This window comes from Habropoda laboriosa, unplaced genomic scaffold (genome assembly GCF_001263275.1).
Source record: "Habropoda laboriosa isolate 0110345459 unplaced genomic scaffold, ASM126327v1 scaffold718, whole genome shotgun sequence".
NCBI lineage: Eukaryota > Metazoa > Arthropoda > Insecta > Hymenoptera > Apidae > Habropoda > Habropoda laboriosa.
In genome coordinates this window covers 29,458-50,241 of record NW_017100942.1, presented here as the reverse complement: position 1 = coordinate 50,241, position 20,784 = coordinate 29,458, and the positions used below count along the sequence as shown (strand labels likewise).

The 20,784-nt window shown below is 34.4% G+C and overlaps 3 protein-coding genes across 4 annotated transcripts; 1 reads left to right on the top strand and 2 right to left on the bottom strand.

Annotated features, from left to right (window-relative positions):
* Positions 1-1,693: 1,693 nt before the first annotated feature.
* LOC108577646 (STAM-binding protein-like A) lies at positions 1,694-3,686 on the bottom strand. Its single transcript, XM_017940824.1, has 9 exons — positions 3,661-3,686; positions 3,386-3,577; positions 3,164-3,262; positions 2,861-3,082; positions 2,608-2,799; positions 2,228-2,528; positions 2,018-2,130; positions 1,837-1,939; positions 1,694-1,759 (listed from the first exon to the last, which is right to left on the bottom strand). Exons 2-9 carry the CDS (start codon positions 3,526-3,528, stop codon positions 1,694-1,696), a joined length of 1,239 nt encoding a protein of 412 aa, XP_017796313.1. The 5' UTR covers positions 3,529-3,577; positions 3,661-3,686.
* A 516-nt stretch (positions 3,687-4,202) lies between these two features.
* On the top strand, positions 4,203-5,286 carry LOC108577612 (DNA excision repair protein ERCC-1). The gene is made up of 5 exons (XM_017940788.1): positions 4,203-4,269; positions 4,348-4,457; positions 4,533-4,727; positions 4,808-4,993; positions 5,080-5,286. The coding sequence occupies exons 1-5, from the start codon at positions 4,203-4,205 to the stop codon at positions 5,284-5,286; spliced, it is 765 nt and encodes a 254-aa protein (XP_017796277.1).
* A 476-nt stretch (positions 5,287-5,762) lies between these two features.
* Positions 5,763-20,534, bottom strand: LOC108577635 (ABC transporter G family member 23). Of its 2 annotated transcripts, none has more exons than XM_017940810.1 (12): positions 20,023-20,534; positions 12,549-12,759; positions 10,264-10,534; positions 8,619-9,044; positions 7,935-8,021; positions 7,729-7,841; positions 7,144-7,529; positions 6,959-7,074; positions 6,814-6,884; positions 6,653-6,741; positions 6,404-6,580; positions 5,763-6,316 (listed from the first exon to the last, which is right to left on the bottom strand). In XM_017940810.1, exons 2-12 carry the CDS (start codon positions 12,755-12,757, stop codon positions 6,015-6,017), a joined length of 2,247 nt encoding a protein of 748 aa, XP_017796299.1. In that variant the 5' UTR covers positions 12,758-12,759; positions 20,023-20,534; the 3' UTR covers positions 5,763-6,014. The 2 variants fall into 2 exon arrangements, with proteins under 2 accessions (XP_017796299.1, XP_017796300.1); XM_017940811.1 differs by lacking the exon at positions 20,023-20,534 and adding an exon at positions 13,548-13,592 and having other exon boundaries at positions 6,015-6,316.
* Positions 20,535-20,784: the final 250 nt, after the last annotated feature.

The window sequence follows — 20,784 nt, the reverse complement described above, 5'->3', positions numbered from 1 at the left end:
TACGCGAAGAGAGGTGAATGGCGAGAAGCATTCTCACGAGGTACTTGTATGTACCTACAATAGGTTCTCTTTAGAATTCCGTATCCTGGCTCTGAATTATTTTCTTCTGTGCTTTCTTTCTTTTTTATTTTTCATTCTCGGTAAATAATTTCGTTTTGTTATGCTCTGAACGGCGAATAATCGCTTTCAGTAAATGCTCCCGGACAATGCGCGTATAAAATGCAAAAATACGAACAGATTTTACGGCGCTCCTTGTAAAATCCTTTGTTTCATCGTCAAGAACTGTCCATAATAAACAACGGAAAGTAATATTTATTGAATTAATTCATGGTTTATTTTTCCCTTGCGAAATATAAATATTTTTCCTAACATTCAGTAGGCCAGTGTTATCATAATAACTTATGTTCGAAACTACTTAGAAGTTACGTCCCTCGATGTGTAGCACAGATTTGATCGTGATTTGGCATTTGAAATGTGTTTTGTTACAACGAAAATTTATAATTACATATTAAGTCTTAGAAAGAATTGCTAATAAGGAATGAATGATTATTTATATGTACAACATATTGCACATTTATGAGACAGGAAAAGATACAGTCTCATAAACAGTATGTAAGCGTGTAATTAAACTTTTAAGTACATAAAAGTTATATCAGGTACCTACTAGTACAAACCTTTTACATTGATATCAATTAACACAGCATCTATTGTACTGTACGATTTTTTAAATACAGTATTATGATAGAGAGTACATATAATGAAACATCACATAAGGTTGACATATCGATTTCAGTGTACCAATATATTTCATAACAAGCTTTGTATATTAAGTTAAGACTAGCACAGTATGTCAATGTATTTATTGATTTTTCGATTACGACCTTACGTAACGAAATGGTCTTATCGAATGACCCACCAATAATTAATGTTACTTGACAATATCGTGCAATATCTACAATTGAACGTTGCACATACTTCATGTTATTAGCGTGAGGTTATGAACACCATTATTTTTCCATGAAAGGCACGTAAACTTATAAATGCACAGATTTTGCACACCGCTAATGTTTATAAAAATTTTGGTTGTACTTGTATATTTATTTTCCGGCATATAATGTAGTATGTTACCTGAGTAAATAAATATAAATGTTACGAAAAAGTAATAGATGCACATTTGTACCTCGCTATTTTAGATATTCTATTTTTGTATAAACTGTACGCAAGCAAATTTGTTACTTTCATTAGAAGAGGTTGAATTGCTCAATGTTTGTGAAATGAGAATCTTAATACTATTTTTACCGGTAATACTTAATTTCAGTCAACTCAATTTTTTATCACTAATAGAATAAATATAATGTTTAAATTATATAAAATCCGTTGTGTGTAATTTACTACAAGTTATTTAAATATTTTATTATTTTGTTCACGATGAACTAATATTTTTCTATTTTTTTTAAATGCATAATTTTATTTCAAATATATTAAAGATTTTTTTTAAAGCTTTATCATAAAAATATTTAAAGCTTTGCAAATGCTAAATCCTAACGTTATTTAAGCTATAATAATTGCAATTTTTTACTCCTTTTACTTAACGTAACGTAGTTGATAGTTAAATATATAACTTGGTATATAGTAGTTATACATGTTAAAATATGCACAAGTGTATACATATGTATAATACATCTGAGAGATGTCATTTTCTTCTTAAGTCTACTACTTCTATAATTGCTGTTGTATCCAATTTACAGTGCTTTGCTTTCTGAAAAAAAAAAAAAACATTTCTGAATATATACAACAAACAATGTATATGTGAATTTTATTTGCTATAAAAATTACCATATACAATGGAGGATCGTTTGGATGCGGATGAAATCCCGTTTCCCTGCAATTAGCAATGAATTCTAATCCATATTCTGGAGTTAAAATAAAATAACCTGTCCTGAAAGAGAAAAACAAATTTGAGTAAACAAAAAAATACACATTTTAATCTCTTTTCAAATCTATTTTTCTTACTTACTCATCATATTTAGGAGCACAAACAATGGCAATTGCTTCAGCCATCATAAGTTGATATGCACAATGTGTATGAAGATCAACACTAGATAGAAATGCAGTCTGTGTAGGATGTGTCTGTAAAGAACAAATATCTCTTCTATTTGTAAGTTCATTCAATTAATTTTTCGTTTAAAATTGTACCTTAAATTCAAGTAATATAGAAGTTACATACATGTATCCAACCAAGAGTAATCAAATTGTGTTGATCTTGATAATCAAATATATCTTCTTCATTATGTGTAACACAGGAATCTGGGGATCCTGTTTGTTCAGGAATTAATAAATGAGTGACTAGTAATTTATTTCTTTCTAATTTTCCTGCTAGTATACCACAAGTCTCTTTATTATTCATTGTATTAGTGAAAGCCAACATGAGAAAATTGTGCATTAACTTAGTTGGCAATACTATATCTCTTAAAATAAAATTGTCACATAGTAGAGAAGGCTTTGTTGAACGATCTATATTAGGTTTGCTATAAAATATAATTTTATTACTTAATAATTTTTGCAAAATGTTATAAGAATTGAGTAATTCTTTTATATTATACATACTTTTCCTTAGATGTTTGTGCAGTTACATCACTACCTGGACTTACTAATTGTACTAATGGTTTTGGTGATATATTTGAAATTTTCTTAATCTTGTTTTCTTCTGGAGCTACTACATTTTCACTTGCAGCAATTTTTGCTGCTTTAACAGCTGCTAATGCAGCTAACTTATTCTTCTTCTCTTCTTCCCTCAATCTAAGCAAATATTATATGTGTATAAATAATATATATTAATATTTAAAATATTTTTAAGTACCTTTCTAGTTCTTCTTGTTTCAGTCTTTCTTTTTCAATTCTTTCTTTTTCTTTCATATCTCCTAAATATTCATTGAACTCTGTTTGGTATTGTTCTAATAATTGTTTCTTCAACTCTTCAGCCTTAGGGATTACTTTGCGTAATGTTTGTTCATTTTGTTTCTTGTCTTTCAATGGTACTGTATGAAACTGTGGATGATTTCTTATTTTTTCAAGAAAAATCCTGTGGCAATACATCTTTTTAAAAAATAATTTTTAATTATCTTAACTTTTCTTTGTACAAAGAATTATAAATACATCTTACGTTATGAATTTGACATATAAAAGGTATGCATATTCAAGATCATTATCTTTCATACACATATCTGCCATTCTAAGCATTTCCACACCAGAACGATAATACCTGTAAAGCACAAAAGAAAACGAAGAACATTGGGATTGTAATTAATCTATTGAACTTTACAATTGATTTTTAAAAGTTACATAATAGTAGTGCATGAAACATAGGTCCAACAAAATTTGATACCTGTGTGGTGGATTGTTACGGTCCATTTCTACTGTGGAAGCATAATCAGATAGATACTTTAACCGTACTCGTGGATCTGATATGCTAACATCCTTCCAAGGAGGTTGCTTCGAATTTTTGGTCTCTAACTTCTCCTTGTCCATTTAAAAATGTTAGGTTACGTTCTATGAATATATTAATCTTCAATTACATCTACAAAAATTAGCTACCAGTCAGTCCTGTAAGTTCTAAAATGCACATGAACATTTATACTATTTTATTCCTAAAATACTGACAAAAATACATAATGAAAATAACAAACAGTTGGTTATAAAAATATGTCAAGTTAATATGTCATCAGATGTTATCAATTGACAGTGTTACCAATAGGAAAATAAAAAACACTATTATTTGTTTTCATAGTTAATGATCTAATAATTATCAATTTCAATACTTGCATAAAACTGTCTTAATAGAAAACTTATAAACTATGAATACATATAATTTGTTTATTAATATATTTCAATATCAATATATAACAGATATTTATACAACAATTATTGTTACCAATTTGTCATTATTGTTTTTTACTATTTATTAATTAGGGTAATAACCTATATATGTACTTTCAGTCGTGTCTATGTCATTTACTAATGTTGTAACCAACATAATAGTTTTCAATAACTTATCATTAGTTTTTTCCACGACGTCAAAGAAATTACGTTAATTTTATATAAAATCATAAAATGCAATAAAAATTGAATTCGATATATTTTTAATAATTCCACAGTTTACAAAAAGTTAAAAATTTATTTAAAGATAGAAAAAAAGAAATATAATGGAAGACACAGATGAAATTAATATTTCTCCACCTAAACAACCTAAGGTTGATTCTTCTTTTCAAGGTGAATTACTTTATAATGACGATATTTTTATGCATATTTGGTATATTTTTATTTAAAATGATAATATTTTACACACAGATGCATTTAGTGAATTAAAGAAATCAGAATTTTTTAAAGAAGCAGTGCCTGGCCCTTCTAAGACTAAGGATACCTCAAAATTTAATACACTGTTAGTTAACTTGAAACAAGTATGATCACATAGGATTTTTTTATGTTGAAAATAATGTTATATTTTCTTGTATATAAATATAAATTGCTTGTAGAAAGGAAACCCATTACTAAAATTCATAACAAATGTACCTTGGGAATATTCTGAGATTGTGCCAGATTATGTAATGGGAAAAACTTGCTGTGCTCTTTTCTTATCAATTCGTTATCACCAACTTAATCCTGATTATATTCATGAGCGTTTGAAGGCCTTGGGAAATGCATATAATTTAAGGGTCCTTTTAGTCCAGGTTTTTTAAAATCCTTATTCTTATGTATAATAATAATAATAAGTAATTGTATTGTAAATGCATTCGGTAAAACATTATAGGTAGATATGGCAGATCCTCTTCATACTTTAAAACATTTAACAAGGATATGTATTCTTGCGGATTTAACACTAATGCTAGCATGGAATGCAGAAGATGCTGGCAGAATTATTGAAACATATAAGATTTATGAAAATAAACCCCCTGATGCAATTATGGATCGTAGTGAAACAGCACCATATCAAAAGGTACATACGTAACATATTAATAAAAGTATATTGAAATTTATTATTTGCTTCAGGATTACAATTATCTTTTCCTGTATTTTTTTCAGTTGGTTAACTCTTTGACAACTATAAGATCAGTTAATAAAACAGATGCAACAACTCTTTTATCAACCTTTGGTACACTGAGTGATCTGATAAAGGTAGAGCCAGAATTACTAGCTTTGTGTCCTGGTATTGGAATGCAAAAAGCAGAACGAATTTATAAAACATTACATGAACCATTTTTACGTGCACCAAAGCCTGTTAAAAAATAAAAGAATCCAATACAAATAAGAATGTAATAAAATAAGAAATTCAAAAATGTAATCATGTATTTATAAACGTATTTAAGAATAATTCGATGTGTGTACGCGAAAGCGTTTCAGTATTACAACTACAAATTTTTATATATCTTTTTTATAAAGTAACACATTGGTTTTTATTGAAATATATTTACCTTATTCATGTTTCCTCCCACTTTCGTGCATATGTAGGTAAAATGAATAATATTTTCTAATACGATCGTATGTACATTTATTTATTCTGGCATAAATCTATATAAAAACACAATACTATAATTCATTGCACCTATAATACGATACTAAAAAGAAATTTACTACTATTAATAAAAAAAGGAGGTCATTGGTTATTCTATGTTAATGATTCAGATGTTGTAAAAAAATTATACAGCTACAATTATACGTTTACTTTAGAGCTTACTTACAATTGTACTGTACAAATACTACCGTCACAGTTTCGCAATAATCCGAAAGTACATGTAATAAATATAATATAACCGTGTTGAGCAAAAGAAAGAAAGATATATTACACATTCGGAACATTGTCCATTCGTTTTTTCCCCAGTGCACAAGAACTCGTCGAATATTACGATATTAACGCAGTATAGCCTGTACACAGTATGTATACGTATAATATACCATAAAGTATATTCACTCACTCAATACCTGGCGTGTCGTTCGATCTATGACTTGGACAACAGTTTCTATCCTTTCTTGAATTTAAGCAACAATATTGAAAGAGTCATAAAAACGCTTATCCAAATCAACGTAGAAATGAAACCATTGTAAACGGTGGGATTTGAAATTGACCATCCTCTGGCTAGTATAGCTCGCATCGATTCTGTGCTTTTCGTTAGTGGCAGCAAGTAGCTAATGTATCTTAATATATAATGCATTCCTTCGATAGGCCAGATTATTCCGCACAACATTACAATAGGGAGGAAGGAGCCCATTGCCAAGTAAGTGGCGCTTCTTTCGTTTTCACAGACTATAGCAATAACGAATCCTGAAAAAACAGAATGGCAGGAAAATTGATGTATAGTTTATGAAACAGTAAAATAACATTTAATATTATTATTAAAGATATTCTTACCGAAACACATTCCACACAGTCCAGTAAGAACTGTCAATATAGTGATCCAAGCGATATCTCCTTCACAAGTGAGTTTAAACACCGGGAATGAGAATATCAGAACCATAATTGTCTGGCCTACCATTACTACGAATTGGGTTATAACTTGTGCAAAAAGAATTTCCGATCCAGTGAGACCTGTCGGTAGAAAAATAATTTTTAAAATGTTGTAATTAATTGTTCCTATTCACCATAGCTTCTTTTATTTACCAGAGACTAAACTTCTCTCGAGAAGACCCTCGTTTCGTTCCAACAACATCGCGCCGGAAGTTAGGGCCACCGACAAGAAGTAGATAATGCTGCAACGCAAATTTCAAAATATGAAATTAAAGACAATATTAAATTGAGAATCTTTCAATATAAATACTCACGTTAAAATGACACCAGGTGCAGCGAAATCGGTGAAGTTAGGATCCAAGGGGCCATAGATTGGTTTCTCAAACTACGAATTAAAAGTTACTCATTATTACAGATTTCTACCATACCCTTTGATATTTTTTATATTTTTTAACTCACATTTAGCGGTATACTTGTTAATTTTTTACTGTAATTGCAAGCCACCGTTAGTTCTCGAGCGAAATCCAGGTACGAACTGTAAAAGGCTCTCTGAAGAAGTTGACCAATTTGCTGATCTAAAAAAATAAGAACAAGAAGAACAAGTTCCTCTTTCTTTTTTTTCTAGAGATCTTTTTATAACTCACTAGACATGTCCATGGAGATATCCATAGTAGAGTAATCTATATTCCAGTCATCAACATCCCTGCCGTTTTCTATTCTCTCTGAAAGAGAGTCGCTATAATTCGCAGGAAACGTTATGGCTGCCCAAGCCCAACCCCGTTCGACAGCGTTTCTAGCGTCGCTCTCTTTGTCATACGGTAGAAGCACCACCGATCTCTTCTCCAATTGTTGCAAAAATCGACAACTCAGGTGAGTCCATTCACAGCCAACCGATGGTACGCAAGTTTCCATGCTGTTGTTCAATTCGTGGTTCACCAGAGATACCCTCAATCCTACTGGATCTTTGCCAATGGAGATGCAGAATAGGATGATCTGAACGACTGGAAGACCGATGATAAATAACATTATGCTGAAATGAATATGAGGAAATCTTGTTAGAATTTTCTGTTCTCTCTGTGTTCGGATTTTCTAATTTTGTCAACCCTCTATAGTCAGATATCAAAGAAATTGACACCAGATAACGAATAAATGAAATTTCAATTAATTTCAACGTTAGGAACGTGATTTCTGGCAGTGTTAATTTTCTAATCATTTTCATTTATGCTTACCCTACATTTCGCCACATCCACAGGAAGTTTTTCCATACAAGAGCCTTCATGTGCATAGAGTTGATAATCTTCGATTTCGATGGACCTTCCTCTTCCGGTGGCAATTCTGGAACCTATATCCGTTCAAATATTCCATAAGAAATGTCAAATTCCGTAAGAAACATAGAAGGAATACAACCACCGCAAATCGCAAAATAAAAAATTACATTTTCATCGTCGATGGCAACGCTTTTCCTTCGACTAGATAGACTGACATTATCGCCGAATTCGCCGCTCATTTCGTCGTCGGCGTCCTAAAAAACACATGCAAATTTTAAAAAAACTTCAACTGCACGATTTTCGAATAAAAATTTAAGAAAAAATTGACAAAATTTTTAGGTGAAAAGCCTCCAAAGGATTTCGAAAAATTAGCGATGAGCGCAGGATAAGAAATTCATTACGAGTTTATTCGTTATAAATTTTACTGATCTGAAATATTGCCCCTGGAAAGCAATCTCCACATTTGAACCATTTTTCTAACCCCAATAGTTTCTGAAATATGCTCCCATCTTCGAGGATTGTTTTAACCCTTTCAACGTGGATTTCGTCACGTAAAAATAACAAAACAATACGTATCAAATATTTTTCTTTTTAAATGACATTATACATAATTTTCATAAAAATCAGCGATTTACACTTGGTGACTCTCTCTGATCAATAACTTTTTGCCGCTCAACAAAATTACTCTACTAAATTCTATTTCACATATTTACCCCATTTGGTAAAGATAATGACATTTTGCTAGATCATTTATGTCATTTCAAGCAACATAAACTACTTAATTAATATTCAGTCAAAAATGCAGTTAACGACTTTTGGCTGAACATGGACGAAATATAAAAACAACATACTACTATTTCAGGAGGAACACCAGTAACGCTGCTGAGTATGCTGCTCCTTCTTCGAAGGCCCATATTCTGACGTTTACTCAGTTTCAAAAATACATCCTCTAGAGTATCCACGTTGTGCATCTCCATTAATTTCGTCGGCGATTCTTCAGCAAGCAATCTACCACCCCTCATCAAACCAATTAGGCTAGCCTGCCTCGTTTCCTCGATGTAGTGGGTGGTGATGATGATGGTTCTATTACCATCCTTCGTTATATGGACCAAATGGTCCCAGATATTCTGACGTAGAAGAGGATCTACGCCTACGGTGGGTTCGTCTAGGATCAGTAATTCTGGATCAGGTAGGAGAGCTGCAGCGAAGGACACTCTTCTTTGTTGGCCACCGGATAAATTCTTCACGAAACGATTTTCTGATGGCAGCTGCAAGAACTGTTTCGAAAAAACTCGTATGAAGCATTTTGTTTTATATTTGAAAGATCGGTTGCAAGATAGAGTGTCGGTCAAAAATTTAGGGTCACTGGGTGGTTAAGAGTTGCGAAAGCGATATTAGGCGAAAAATTAATTGTATGATTGAGAGTCAGTCAAAAATTTGAGTCACTGGAGAGTTAAGATAATTGATAGTGATATTAGGCGAAAAATTAATTGTAAGACAGAGAGTGTCAGTCAGAAATTTAGGGTCACTTGGGAGTTAAGAATTGTGATAGTGATATTAGTCGAAAAATTAATCGTAAGATACAGAGTGTCAGTCAGAAATTTAGGGTCACTTGGGAGTTAAGAATTGTGATAGTGATATTAGTCGAAAAATTAATCGTAAGATACAGAGTGTCAGTCAGAAATTTAGGGTCACTTGGGAGTTAAGAATTGTGATGGTGATATTAGTCGAAAAATTAATCGTAAGATAGAGAGTGTAAGTTAAAATTTAGGGTCACTAGGTAGTTATGAGTTGTGACAGTGATATCTGTGATGGTGATATTAGTCGAAAAATTAATCGTAAGATAGAGAGTGTAAGTTAAAATTTAGGGTTACTTGGGAGTTAAGAATTGTGATAGTGATATTAGTCGAAAAATTAATTGTAAGACAGAGAGTGTCAGTCAGAAATTTAGGGTCACTTGGGAGTTAAGAATTGTGATAGTGATATTAGTCGAAAAATTAATTGTAAGACAGAGAGTGTCGGTCAAAAATTTAGGGTCACTGGGTGGTTAAGAGTCGCGAAAGCGATATTAGGCGAAAAATTAATTGTATGATTGAGAGTCAGTCAAAAATTTGAGTCACTGGAGAGTTAAGATAATTGATAGTGATATTAGGCGAAAAATTAATTGTAAGACAGAGAGTGTCAGTCAGAAATTTAGGGTCACTTGGGAGTTATGAATTGTGATAGTGATATTAGTCGAAAAATTAATCGTAAGATACAGAGTGTCAGTCAGAAATTTAGAGTCACTGAGGAATTAAGAGTAGTGATAATGATATTAGGTGAAAAACTAATTCGATGCCTTTTGTCACGAATTTCAACGTTCTCCCAAAAATGGTACTTTTTGGCAATTACGACGTTGTGCTTAGGAACCCTTCAATTCTCCCTTTCAAATAAATATTCCAAACGGTACTTTAGACTCATTTCAAAATTAGTTCGATCGTCACGATTCAGACTTGCCTTTAGAAGGAAATCGATCTTCTCGTTGACTTGTTCCGTGGTCAAACCAGCGCACCAACCGAAGTAGATGAAAGTCTCCCTTATGGAGAATTCTCCGTATAACGCAATTTCCTGCGGCATGTAACCCACTCGTGGACCAGGCACGCCTGATCCTTTTGAACCTGGTCTACCACCCAACACCCATATCTCACCGGAATTCAAACGTCTTCTACCTACGATGCAAGAGAGCAATGTGGTCTTTCCGCAACCACTCGCGCCTAGTAGGCCGTATCTAAAGCGAGAAAAATACATTTCTTACGTATGTTACTATTTTACACCGTATAATCGTGTAATTGAAATTAATTGTGAGAAGACAATAGATTTAGCATTTTCTCTACGTTAAAAAATTTTCGTCGAACGAGGCATTGTAATTCCCCTGCAAAAAGAAGTTGAAAAATATGCAACTATTTGGAGGAAAAACATTCTGTCCATACAACCGTATGCAAAATTTTTGTTTATCTGATTTAAATAAATCGTGTCATTTTATTTATATCTCATTTTAATTCACGTCTCATTTTGAGCTTAAAAAATTACCAAGGACAATATACACAGTGATCGTTTTATCTAAATATATTTCTGACTCTCCTTAAATAAATATCAACAGAGTAGAATTAAAAAAATTACATTCTCGTAAGTTACAAGATATTAAAGAAAAACTTACAACACTGCAATAATAATCGCTAATTATTATTACTATTCACGTTTAACATCTCTCTAAATCATCAACAAGACACTACATCACCGTTCCTCTTATCGCATCCCTAATCGTTAACCAATTTCGAATCGAACATACTTGTCACTAACTATTCCAAATCCTTTAAATCGTCCTTTAAGAAACACGCAATAAAGTCGTTTAATTAGCAGAATCCGCAGAAAAAGATCGCTTCGTTACGAACCGTCAGCCATGTAAATTTTACAGAGATAAATCGCGGAACACAGTACTCGCGATATTCGCTTTTCAGCGATCGTTCTAAAGGCGGATGTTTTGAATAAATCATGGAGAAAAAGAAGAAACCGTTTGTTTTGCGCGAACAGCTGACCGCCTGTGGCAGTACATAGTATCATTAATCAACATGCACCTGAGGAAACGTGATGCATTTTACACCTGGACTTTGTCTTTTGTTTGAAGAAAAGTGGTGTGACGTCGAGGGTCAGCCTCCAGGTGAGAAAGATCAACGAGCATCGCGACGAAGATGTGCGATTTCGCTGGCGATCTTTGCATAATCGCGCGTGTAATGTTTGTCGATCGACCAGCGAGAGAAAAAAGGAGGAAGGGAAACGGTGAATAACAGGGATCCATTTTGCATTTTCCTTCACAGCAACGCTATTTATGTGGCTAAACCTGTCGATTATTTCCGTTTCCCATGTGTAACGTGAAAAATGCTGTTCGACGGACGCGGCTTGGAAGATTATACCGAATATGGAAACTTTTTGCAATTTTTTTTTTTTTTTTGTGGTTAAACGTGCGAGCGTTTTTACCGACACACTCTTGTGATTTAACGAGTTAGAGATGGTGAACAATTTCTGCGAATTTAAGAAAATGTCTGCGAGTAGTTAAATTCGTTTCTGCGCGATTAAATCATCTTTAGTTTTATGGAAATGTTGTTTGTAAATTTGAGCGGAGATCAATTTCAGCCTGAGATCGTTATTAGCGACAGGATTATCAGTCACTTATTGAAGCAAACACAAAAAACAGGTAAAAACCGCTCCATACGAAGTTTCCATAAAAAGTTAAGTTGTTCAATCTTCTTTTTTTACAGACTATCTTCCTGTTTTACTTCAATCATCACTATCTTTCATGTAACTAACAATTGCTCCATTTTGTAGTCGTACTTTTTGTCAAACTTTGCATAGGAAAAGAGGACAAAAATTGTTTAAAATTTAACGAATATAATTTTGCCCTAAATAGTGCCTCCTTAATTTTCTCGTTTATATAGAGAAGTCTTTGATATTAAAATGAAATAACAAACTTGAAATTGAAATTAAAAATTGAATAATAAAATCCAAATTAAAAAATACAATTACTAGTTACAATTGCACATTTCACAATTTCATTATTGCTGGAGTTTCGAAAATAATTTATTTGAAAACCTGACTTTGAATATTACATATACGTGAGATCATCGTCTGAGAAGCAGCAAAAAAACATATGAAAATTATTCTGCAAACTTTATTGTCACACCTTGAGTACTTATTTAAGCATGCAAAAAAGTAAACGAATATTCATACGAATTAGCAGAACTTACATCGTGCCTTTCGGCACGGTCATGTTCAGCCCATCGAGGATGACATTAGGATTGCTCTTGGGACCGTACTTCTTGAAAGCTCTCCTCACGCATACCGCCTGCCTCCTCCTCGTGTCCAAAGTGGAGGCCTGCGTTTTGAACTGCGCTCTTCGCGTTTTCAGTTCCAAGGAAGCTGTCCGTACATCCGACGGTGGACTGGCAGCCTCCATTTCTACGAGAGAAAAAGCAATAATTAGCATTTCCGTGAAAGTGATTCATAATCAATGGAGCATTTGACGTGCGCATACTCCGATCACTGGCTTCACTACGGAAGAATATAAATACTTCCAGTGATTAGATGAAAGTGATCCGAGGAGAGCCGAGTTTGGAAAAATTGCGCTTCTTTTTACTGAATTTTCTGGTGGAAATTTTTTGAAAATTGAGACTGGGAAATTAGGAATTTTTAGCGTAAATTAATGTTAAGATTCAAAGTTAACGTTTTGCATATTAATATCCCAAAAGAGTTATACTTTTTACTATATTTTATGGTATAGATTATTAAAAATCGAGACTTTCGAGGAAATTCGAAATTTCGAGTGCAGATTAATTTTTAGACTCAGCGTTAACGTTTCGCATACTAATATCCCAAAAGAATTACACGTTTTACTGTATTCTATGATATCAATTATCAAGAACTGCGACTTTCAAGGAAATTCGAGTTTGATGCAAAATTCCCAGTGTAAATTAATTTTCAGATTCATTCGTGCCACTGACAATCCCGCATCGTTACATAACAAAGAACCAAAAAAAGATCCACGTGGTATGTCTGCAGGTACGCTATTCGATTTTACAATTGAATATTCATTCTGTCCAACAATTTTTTTACAAGCACAGTAATAGCTCTTTTTGCCTCTTTCTTGCCATGTTTCTAATAAACGATGCAGTACTTGAAAACTGTTCGAAGTAAATGCAAAGAAATTAAATGCTCGTCGACTGACGTTTTAGGCGTCTGGTACGCACAAAAGTGGTGAGTCACGGTTGAAGGAGAGACGTCCAACAATTCCACCGAAAAATCACGCGTAGAATGACGGTCACGAAAGACGGAGGCAACGGTGGACCCGTTTATACGTAACCCCACAGTGTGTCACGTGTAATTCGTCTGTGACGTAACGTTTTGTAACAAACTCACTCTCACCTATCACCAGCTGGTCCAGCTAGCCGCGGAGAAACAGTTTCGAGCACGTGCAATCAGCTTTCCTTCACCGATCGCGCTATTCGGATTTGTCCTCGAGCGTTTCAGTGGGCTCGTATACAGGGTGTCAAAGTGCGACTGCTCTGTTTTTTTCTAAATTGAACTGTATCGTATTTATGCACTGTTATTTCATTTTTTTTTTCTTTTTTGCGTAGATGTGGTCACAAAGTACCAGTTGTACTCTTTTTCTCTTTTTTTTTTTTTTTTAATGGAACTATACAATTTTTTATTGCGTATTTCTTGTGTCCAAGTTATTTTCTGTTTGCACTGTTTCAAATTCGAAGCCCCGAACCGTTGACGAGATGGGAGAAATGGGGCTGTTTTGAATTGATGTGACGGTTTTACAATTGTGAACATTTCAATGGCAATTTTATAAAAACTTTGTAGAAATTTGAATGGTGCTTTTATAAATATTTTGCAAAAATAACAGATTGGTATGTTTTGAGAAAGTTGAAACATCTCGCGAATTATTTATTGCACTACGACCTAACTCTAATATTTCTATACTCACAGTATCCCAAGGAATCTATTTATGCGAAACTTCATTTACAAAACTTTGCAACCGTATTGTTAGAAAAGTCCAAAAAGCGAAGGCTTGAGTGGGCCATGTGCAGTCTTCTGCTGCGTTTCCTCCTCCTAGGGATAGTTTTGCCTCAAGGCTAAGAAAGGCCATATTGTCAAGGGGGTCCTCTTGACTAGGTTTTTTCAGGAAGGACAGAATTGTATCAGCACTCGTGCAGTATAGTTCAAAATACAAGGATTCACCCTGTTTAACCGCCCACGTTTATATTTTATTCCACCGCTCACCACCGTTATCCTGACCGTTTTTACCTTACAGTATCAATACACAGAAATGCAAAAAGTAGTGCAAATTTTTTTATCTCCAACAGTTTTCAAGAAATTTCTCCCAGTTCTAACGATATTAAATAATCTCTCTGCCAATTTGTACGAGACACCCTATACACTCTCCCTTTCCACCGGCTTCTAACTTTTATCCCTCTTTCTTTTCCAAAAAGACACTCGACCTTGTTGCGCAATTTTTGTCTCTGAGAACCGGCCGTGGTCCAGACGAATGGACTTTTTCAGGGACGCGCCATACTTTTGAAACGATCCATGGTACGCGAAGAGTATACCTGCTTTATTTCGTTAGACGTTGTATTAATTTCATTTATTTATTTACTTACTTACGGTCGCAAGGAAGGCTCTAATCGAGTAGCAAAGATTTACTCAAACTTCTGATTATTTATAGCAAAGAAAAATCTGAACAAAACTCGATAAAAAAACTCGATTCTGGAATATTCGTCAACCGTTTCATTCGATTTATCAGCAGAATCGCACAAAAAATTTTAGAATTCTTTAAATATCGCTATCTTCTACATGATCCAAATTCCGATTATACAAATTTCACCAGATTATCGTTTTTTCGCTTGGAAGATTGGCAGGAAGAAATCGTTCAATCTGACCTCGTTAAAACGTCATAAATTAACAAGGATAACGCAATTCACCTCGATTTCAGTACTCTGACATTTTATCGATAAGAAATTCGTTCCGTAAAATGAATTTCATTCATATAAACACTCTTCGATACTTTATTTTTGTAAGAAGTTTTCATTCTGATCGACGCAACGAGATTGGATCTGAAGCCTGGATTTGACATTTGCAGCATCGATTTATGTATATTCATGTGACATCTTTGTTTGACGACGGAATAATCTCACGAATCATGCGTTTTTTTTGTGAAACCAGCGATGTTTTTCTTTTAATGAAATATTCATTAAGGCTTAATAGGCGTATCTGTACACGTGTGTACAGTGCGCAATAATTTTTGCAAAGTTGCTCGTTAGGAAATTTCTACGAACGCTTCGGTGATATTTTAACAGTCGCTTATATAATTACGGTTTATATAAAATGGTCAGTAGGTTTTAACAAACACACGGTATATTTTATCTCCCTATAATTCACTTCTCTGAATGATTGAAAAAGAGTTATCGTAATGAACTTTCTTTCTAATTACATAATTGTTAAATATTTGAACAAATTGCGAAATTCTTTTCTTCTGAATGCAGAATAATTTGCAGAAATCAGATTTCGTTAGTCACAGGTGAAAATACAGAGAATTACGAATGCTAATGTTACGAATTACGGGAATATTCTTGGTTTCCTTGAGATGTGGAGGCTGACGTGCAAGTTCATTGAAAAGGACACGAGTCATCCACGCGAAAGTCCAAAGAAATGGAAAGTGATTAGGCGTGACCTTAGTTAGGCTCATCTTTCGTAATCAGTAGCTAGGAAAGAAACAAAGTTACCGGGAGAAATCATCGTGGAACGCGGTGAAATATTTGATCAGACTCGAAAATATTGATTACACGAAAATTTTCATTCGTTGTCTGTTAAAAAGGTGAAAAGGTAGATTTGTAGATGCCATTTTTAAATTAATGAAACGAGCAAAAGAAATTGTACTACAAAATGTATTGTAACATTTCAGATGTTTTTTATTTTTAATTATTTCCCCTTTCAAGGATAACCTAAAATATTTATACTCAGAAGAATTGCACTTTTGTCAAATTTTTTACCACTATCGACTACATTTCTCTGTCAGAATAATAATGTAAACGATATTTCCGCTTAATCGCGTTCTCAGTAAAAAAAAAATATGTAAAACAAAGCCACTCAAGCATTACGAAATTAAAAACAAAAAAGGAAGCAATTTTACGATGTTTCGCCAGGATCGAAAGAATTTTTCGAATAATTCCCCGTTTACTCCTCTCGTTCCAGGAACGAGAAAGAATAAAATTCTGCCGAACTTTCGAAAATGGTTGCAACATAGACCGTTTACAGCTTTCACAAGCTCCGAGCAGCAGCTTCAATCCGGATATCCTTGAATTGCCCGCCAACACGAGCAAAACGTTTCCTGAGGTTACGCAGACCTTGTAAAATCTTTCACGATGGTCAGTTTTCAAACAAAAAAGAAACGCGACGCAATTAAAAAGAAAAAAGAATTCGTATTTATGGATACATCGTAAGTAGGTACTTGGGATACGATAACAATGATTCCACAACATTTTTCTCCATATTATTCAAACAAGAAATGACAATCGTTGATAATTATCTCTGGTAATCGTTATTTCGATATATCGCTCTTCTCGTGCACGTTTGTTGTTGAAAAATTGTTAATTCCTCGAGGATTAACGACGAACAGTAGGAAGTTGCGCCGAGTGCATGGACGATTCACGTAAATGATCTGAAACGTTCCAAGAACTCGACGGATCGACGTAAGAATTATAATGATGGGAGGAAATCCGAGATATTCCGAGTATGATATCGAGGAAATCAGGTCGCGAGGTGATCTTCTTACGCGGCGTGATCGTCAATGATATACGCGAATTCAAATGATTATCCTTTAGTTCAGGGAAATGCAAACCGGAGTTTCTTCAGCCTTGGGTTAACCGAGCGTGAAATAAGTTAGTTTGCAACTATATTATTCGTTCAAGATGAATATGAAAAATGGAAATCTCTGTTTTCTGCAGAATTTGACAACATTTCATTTGCACAAAATCGATGCAACAAGTGTTTATATCTCAGTGCCTTATTTTTTGATAATTATGTATTTTACTTTTATTTTGTGGATCCGTTTGTTTATTCGATTCTTCTATCTTCATTTATATTTTATGGATCAATGTCGACAGAAAATTACGCAACTAGAATAGATAGAAATGTATAATAGATAAAAATAAAGTAACGAAAAGAGAAAAGTTTGTCTAAATGGGAAATTAAAGTATCGATAAAGCACACGAACGAGAATATTGCTATTGTAAACCGTTTCAAATACAATTTCTCAAATTTTTCTTCTCGAATAATTACTTTTCCGAAAATTGCCAATCGAAAATTAATTTGTCGCATTGCAATTTTTGTTTTCACACTGTTTCCCCATGTCGCGAACAATCGTCGTGACTTACGTTAAAAAATTTTCGGTCCCATCCCATTCAGAAAATGGTAATTTTTTCGCAATCGTGCCATTAAGTGTCTATGGAAAATTTTTGTCCTTCGAGGTTTCTGCGCGTCACGAATGCCAGAGAATTCTTCATGGAACAAAATGGAAATAGTTTCTTCCAAACTGATATTCAGAATGGGTTAAATATTCGTAACGTTAGCGATTTTTATCGCGATTACGTTATCGAGAAAGTTTCACACTAACGAAACACCCACGGATTCCCTTTTTCAGATATTCCGCGAGTCACGCTTATCTGTCGCGACCAAAACCAACTTCCATCAATGTTTCATTCAACAATCGACTCGACGATCTTTCCAATCTCTACGAAGACAAGGAATCGCGATTCGTTCGAAACGACCATGAACACCATTCTGTTTCTATTACGTTTCCGAAAGATCCATATTATTCGCTAATTTAATCGCTCGAAAGAGCAGAATTGTGATTAGTATATCAGCCGTAAGATATGCGCGTAACGCGATTTTTATTCAAATTCACGATCATTATACTACGAAATTGAATTTACTTATCCGGTATCTCGTGTTACATTGTCTAACACAGCTATACTTTACAGAAATTTGCCTGGCGAGGAGATAATTAAAGCGCGACCGCTCGCGATTTAAATTGCCAAGCCACCGTGAAAGCTGAGATGTATCGAAAGAGTTGTGAAAGATTATTTTCCTTTGAAATTTCATCATATTTTTCCAATTACCAGCGCTGTGTTTTTAAATTACATCAGCGATACCTCTTACGAAGGAAAAAGTCCTGAATAAAGAGCAGACATTCGAACGAAATAAAGAGCAGACCGATCGAGTATAGCGATTGCCTGAAATTTTGTTGTAACAGTCCAGTGAAATGTTATTGCGAGACTTCTTAAAAGAATTTCGATAAGAAACGGAGGGAAAAACTTAAATTGTAATTTAAACTTAAACTTTTTGGTCACAGTATGGATTCGTATTTTACGTTTTTTCGGGATTGAATATTTCCTTTGGAAAATTCGATATTTTATTCAGAGTGCATATTAATTAGGAGGAAATTAACGTGTATCGTTGTTTTTATGATAATGATGATAAATATTCTATTAAATCAACCGCAACTAAAGTTAACGACGTTAACACTTTCCTCTGGCTGCATTGTATTCGTAATAATAAGGAAGATTCTTGAAAAATAGTTTGAATTGATACTTTTGTTTCACACGAATGATGTCAAAACAAATTGTATCAATTTTACTATCCCTCGATTCCGTTTAATTTTAATTTTTACACATTTTATAAATATAAAAATTGTAAAATGAGAGTCAGTTAAATTGCATTAGGTTGCAATCGAGAAGATTTAGTTGCTTCGAACGACTATAAAACTATCGTTCATTTTTTTTTTCCAATTAATTTCAAACTATTCTTGCGAATTTTTCCATTCCAAGGCAAAAACTTTCTTGGATACAGGTATGCATATACCTGGAATGTTAGAATTACGTTGAAGGTATTAAGTAACAGCGATTAAATTTGACTACATGTTTTCATTAATCATTCACTTTGTACACACTGGAGGGTAACAAATTACGCAACGGAGTATTCTCTGGTGCAATGCACCAGCAGAAATGCGAATTCAGGCATATGCTCCAAAACAAAGGTTTCGAGCTTGCGTCACACATGAATGTAGACTTTTTCCAACCAATGTTTCAGGAAATTTCCACTTTTTCCGTCATACCACGTCACACGTTGCGTCGAACAGGTAAGACTGTAAACAACTGCTTCAGCGGTCTCGGTTTCCCTTGAATAAAAATTTCTTTCACGAACCAACAGAAAAATTGCAATGAAAATCTCGCCGTGGAAGATTGTCAATTAGAGATCAGTGAGTTTACTAAATTCCTTCTTCAAAATTTGCAAATATTTGGAAGATATTTCGACCACAAATTGGCAAATTTTCAATGTCAACAAAGTTCGAATTAAATTACTGAATTTATAGCAATTAACATTCCACATCTATCAAGTGTTTTTAAGTAATCGTCGATTCTCCCATTTCTTCCATTATTCTGCAGAAGAAACTTTCATTCCTCAAAATACATTTTCATTCTCCGAAACAAGAAATTTTCATTCCTCAAAATGATCAATTTCCATTCTCCAAAATAACTCCAAAGAACATCGAATAAAACTTCTCTCTGAACAACTCTCCAACATCTACGAAATCGAATCACCTTCCTCTCTCTCTCCCCTTTCACTTCTTTATCACCTAGATCGAAGCACGCATCCACTAACCTGTGTCACGAGTTCTCCAACGACAATGAACACCAGCTTCCTCAGCAACGAGCAACAAACACCCAATCGATCGTTAAAAATCAATTACATCGCGCGGTTCGACCGTTCACCATTAACGACGTCATAATCATAAACGAAATGTCACCACTGTTTTACAACAACCCTTTCGTCCACTTCAAGTATCTCAAAATCAAATCGAACTAGCTCGTCTTCTCCCTATAGATACTGGTTCGCTATTTCGCTTGTTCGCGTATCAACGGCGCTCCCGGAAACTGGTTCTCCGCTCCAGAGTTAGCCAGCAGCGTCTCTTTCTTCACGGAGCTGCAAGGACTCGTCTAACGCGGCCTCACGCACAGCTTCCACTCGAGGAATCCCTTCCACCGTGGTCGAAGAATCGTCGAATCGTCGACAGACGGGCTAAAGGGTCGAGGACGAAACAGGTGTTCTCCCGCGGATGAGCGAGAGTGGCTTATTCGCGGTGCCACTGACGACTGACTGACTGACTAACTGACTCGGTGGTTCGCTGCAGGATGGAGAATCAGATGCTTGTGCAACTCGTCGATGCCAGTGTTCGCCAGCCGCGAGAATGGCCAGACCAGTTTGCACGGTGGGGGAAAACAGAGACCCCGGCTATTCTAAATACAAGCTGAAGATTTTTCCAGAGGACGAGGCGCCATCCTTCGCTTCGACTCGACGAGGAGCTTGGAGAATCACAGGATCCTTGTTTTTTCTCGTAGGAGCAACTTCTTCTTCGGTCGCTGG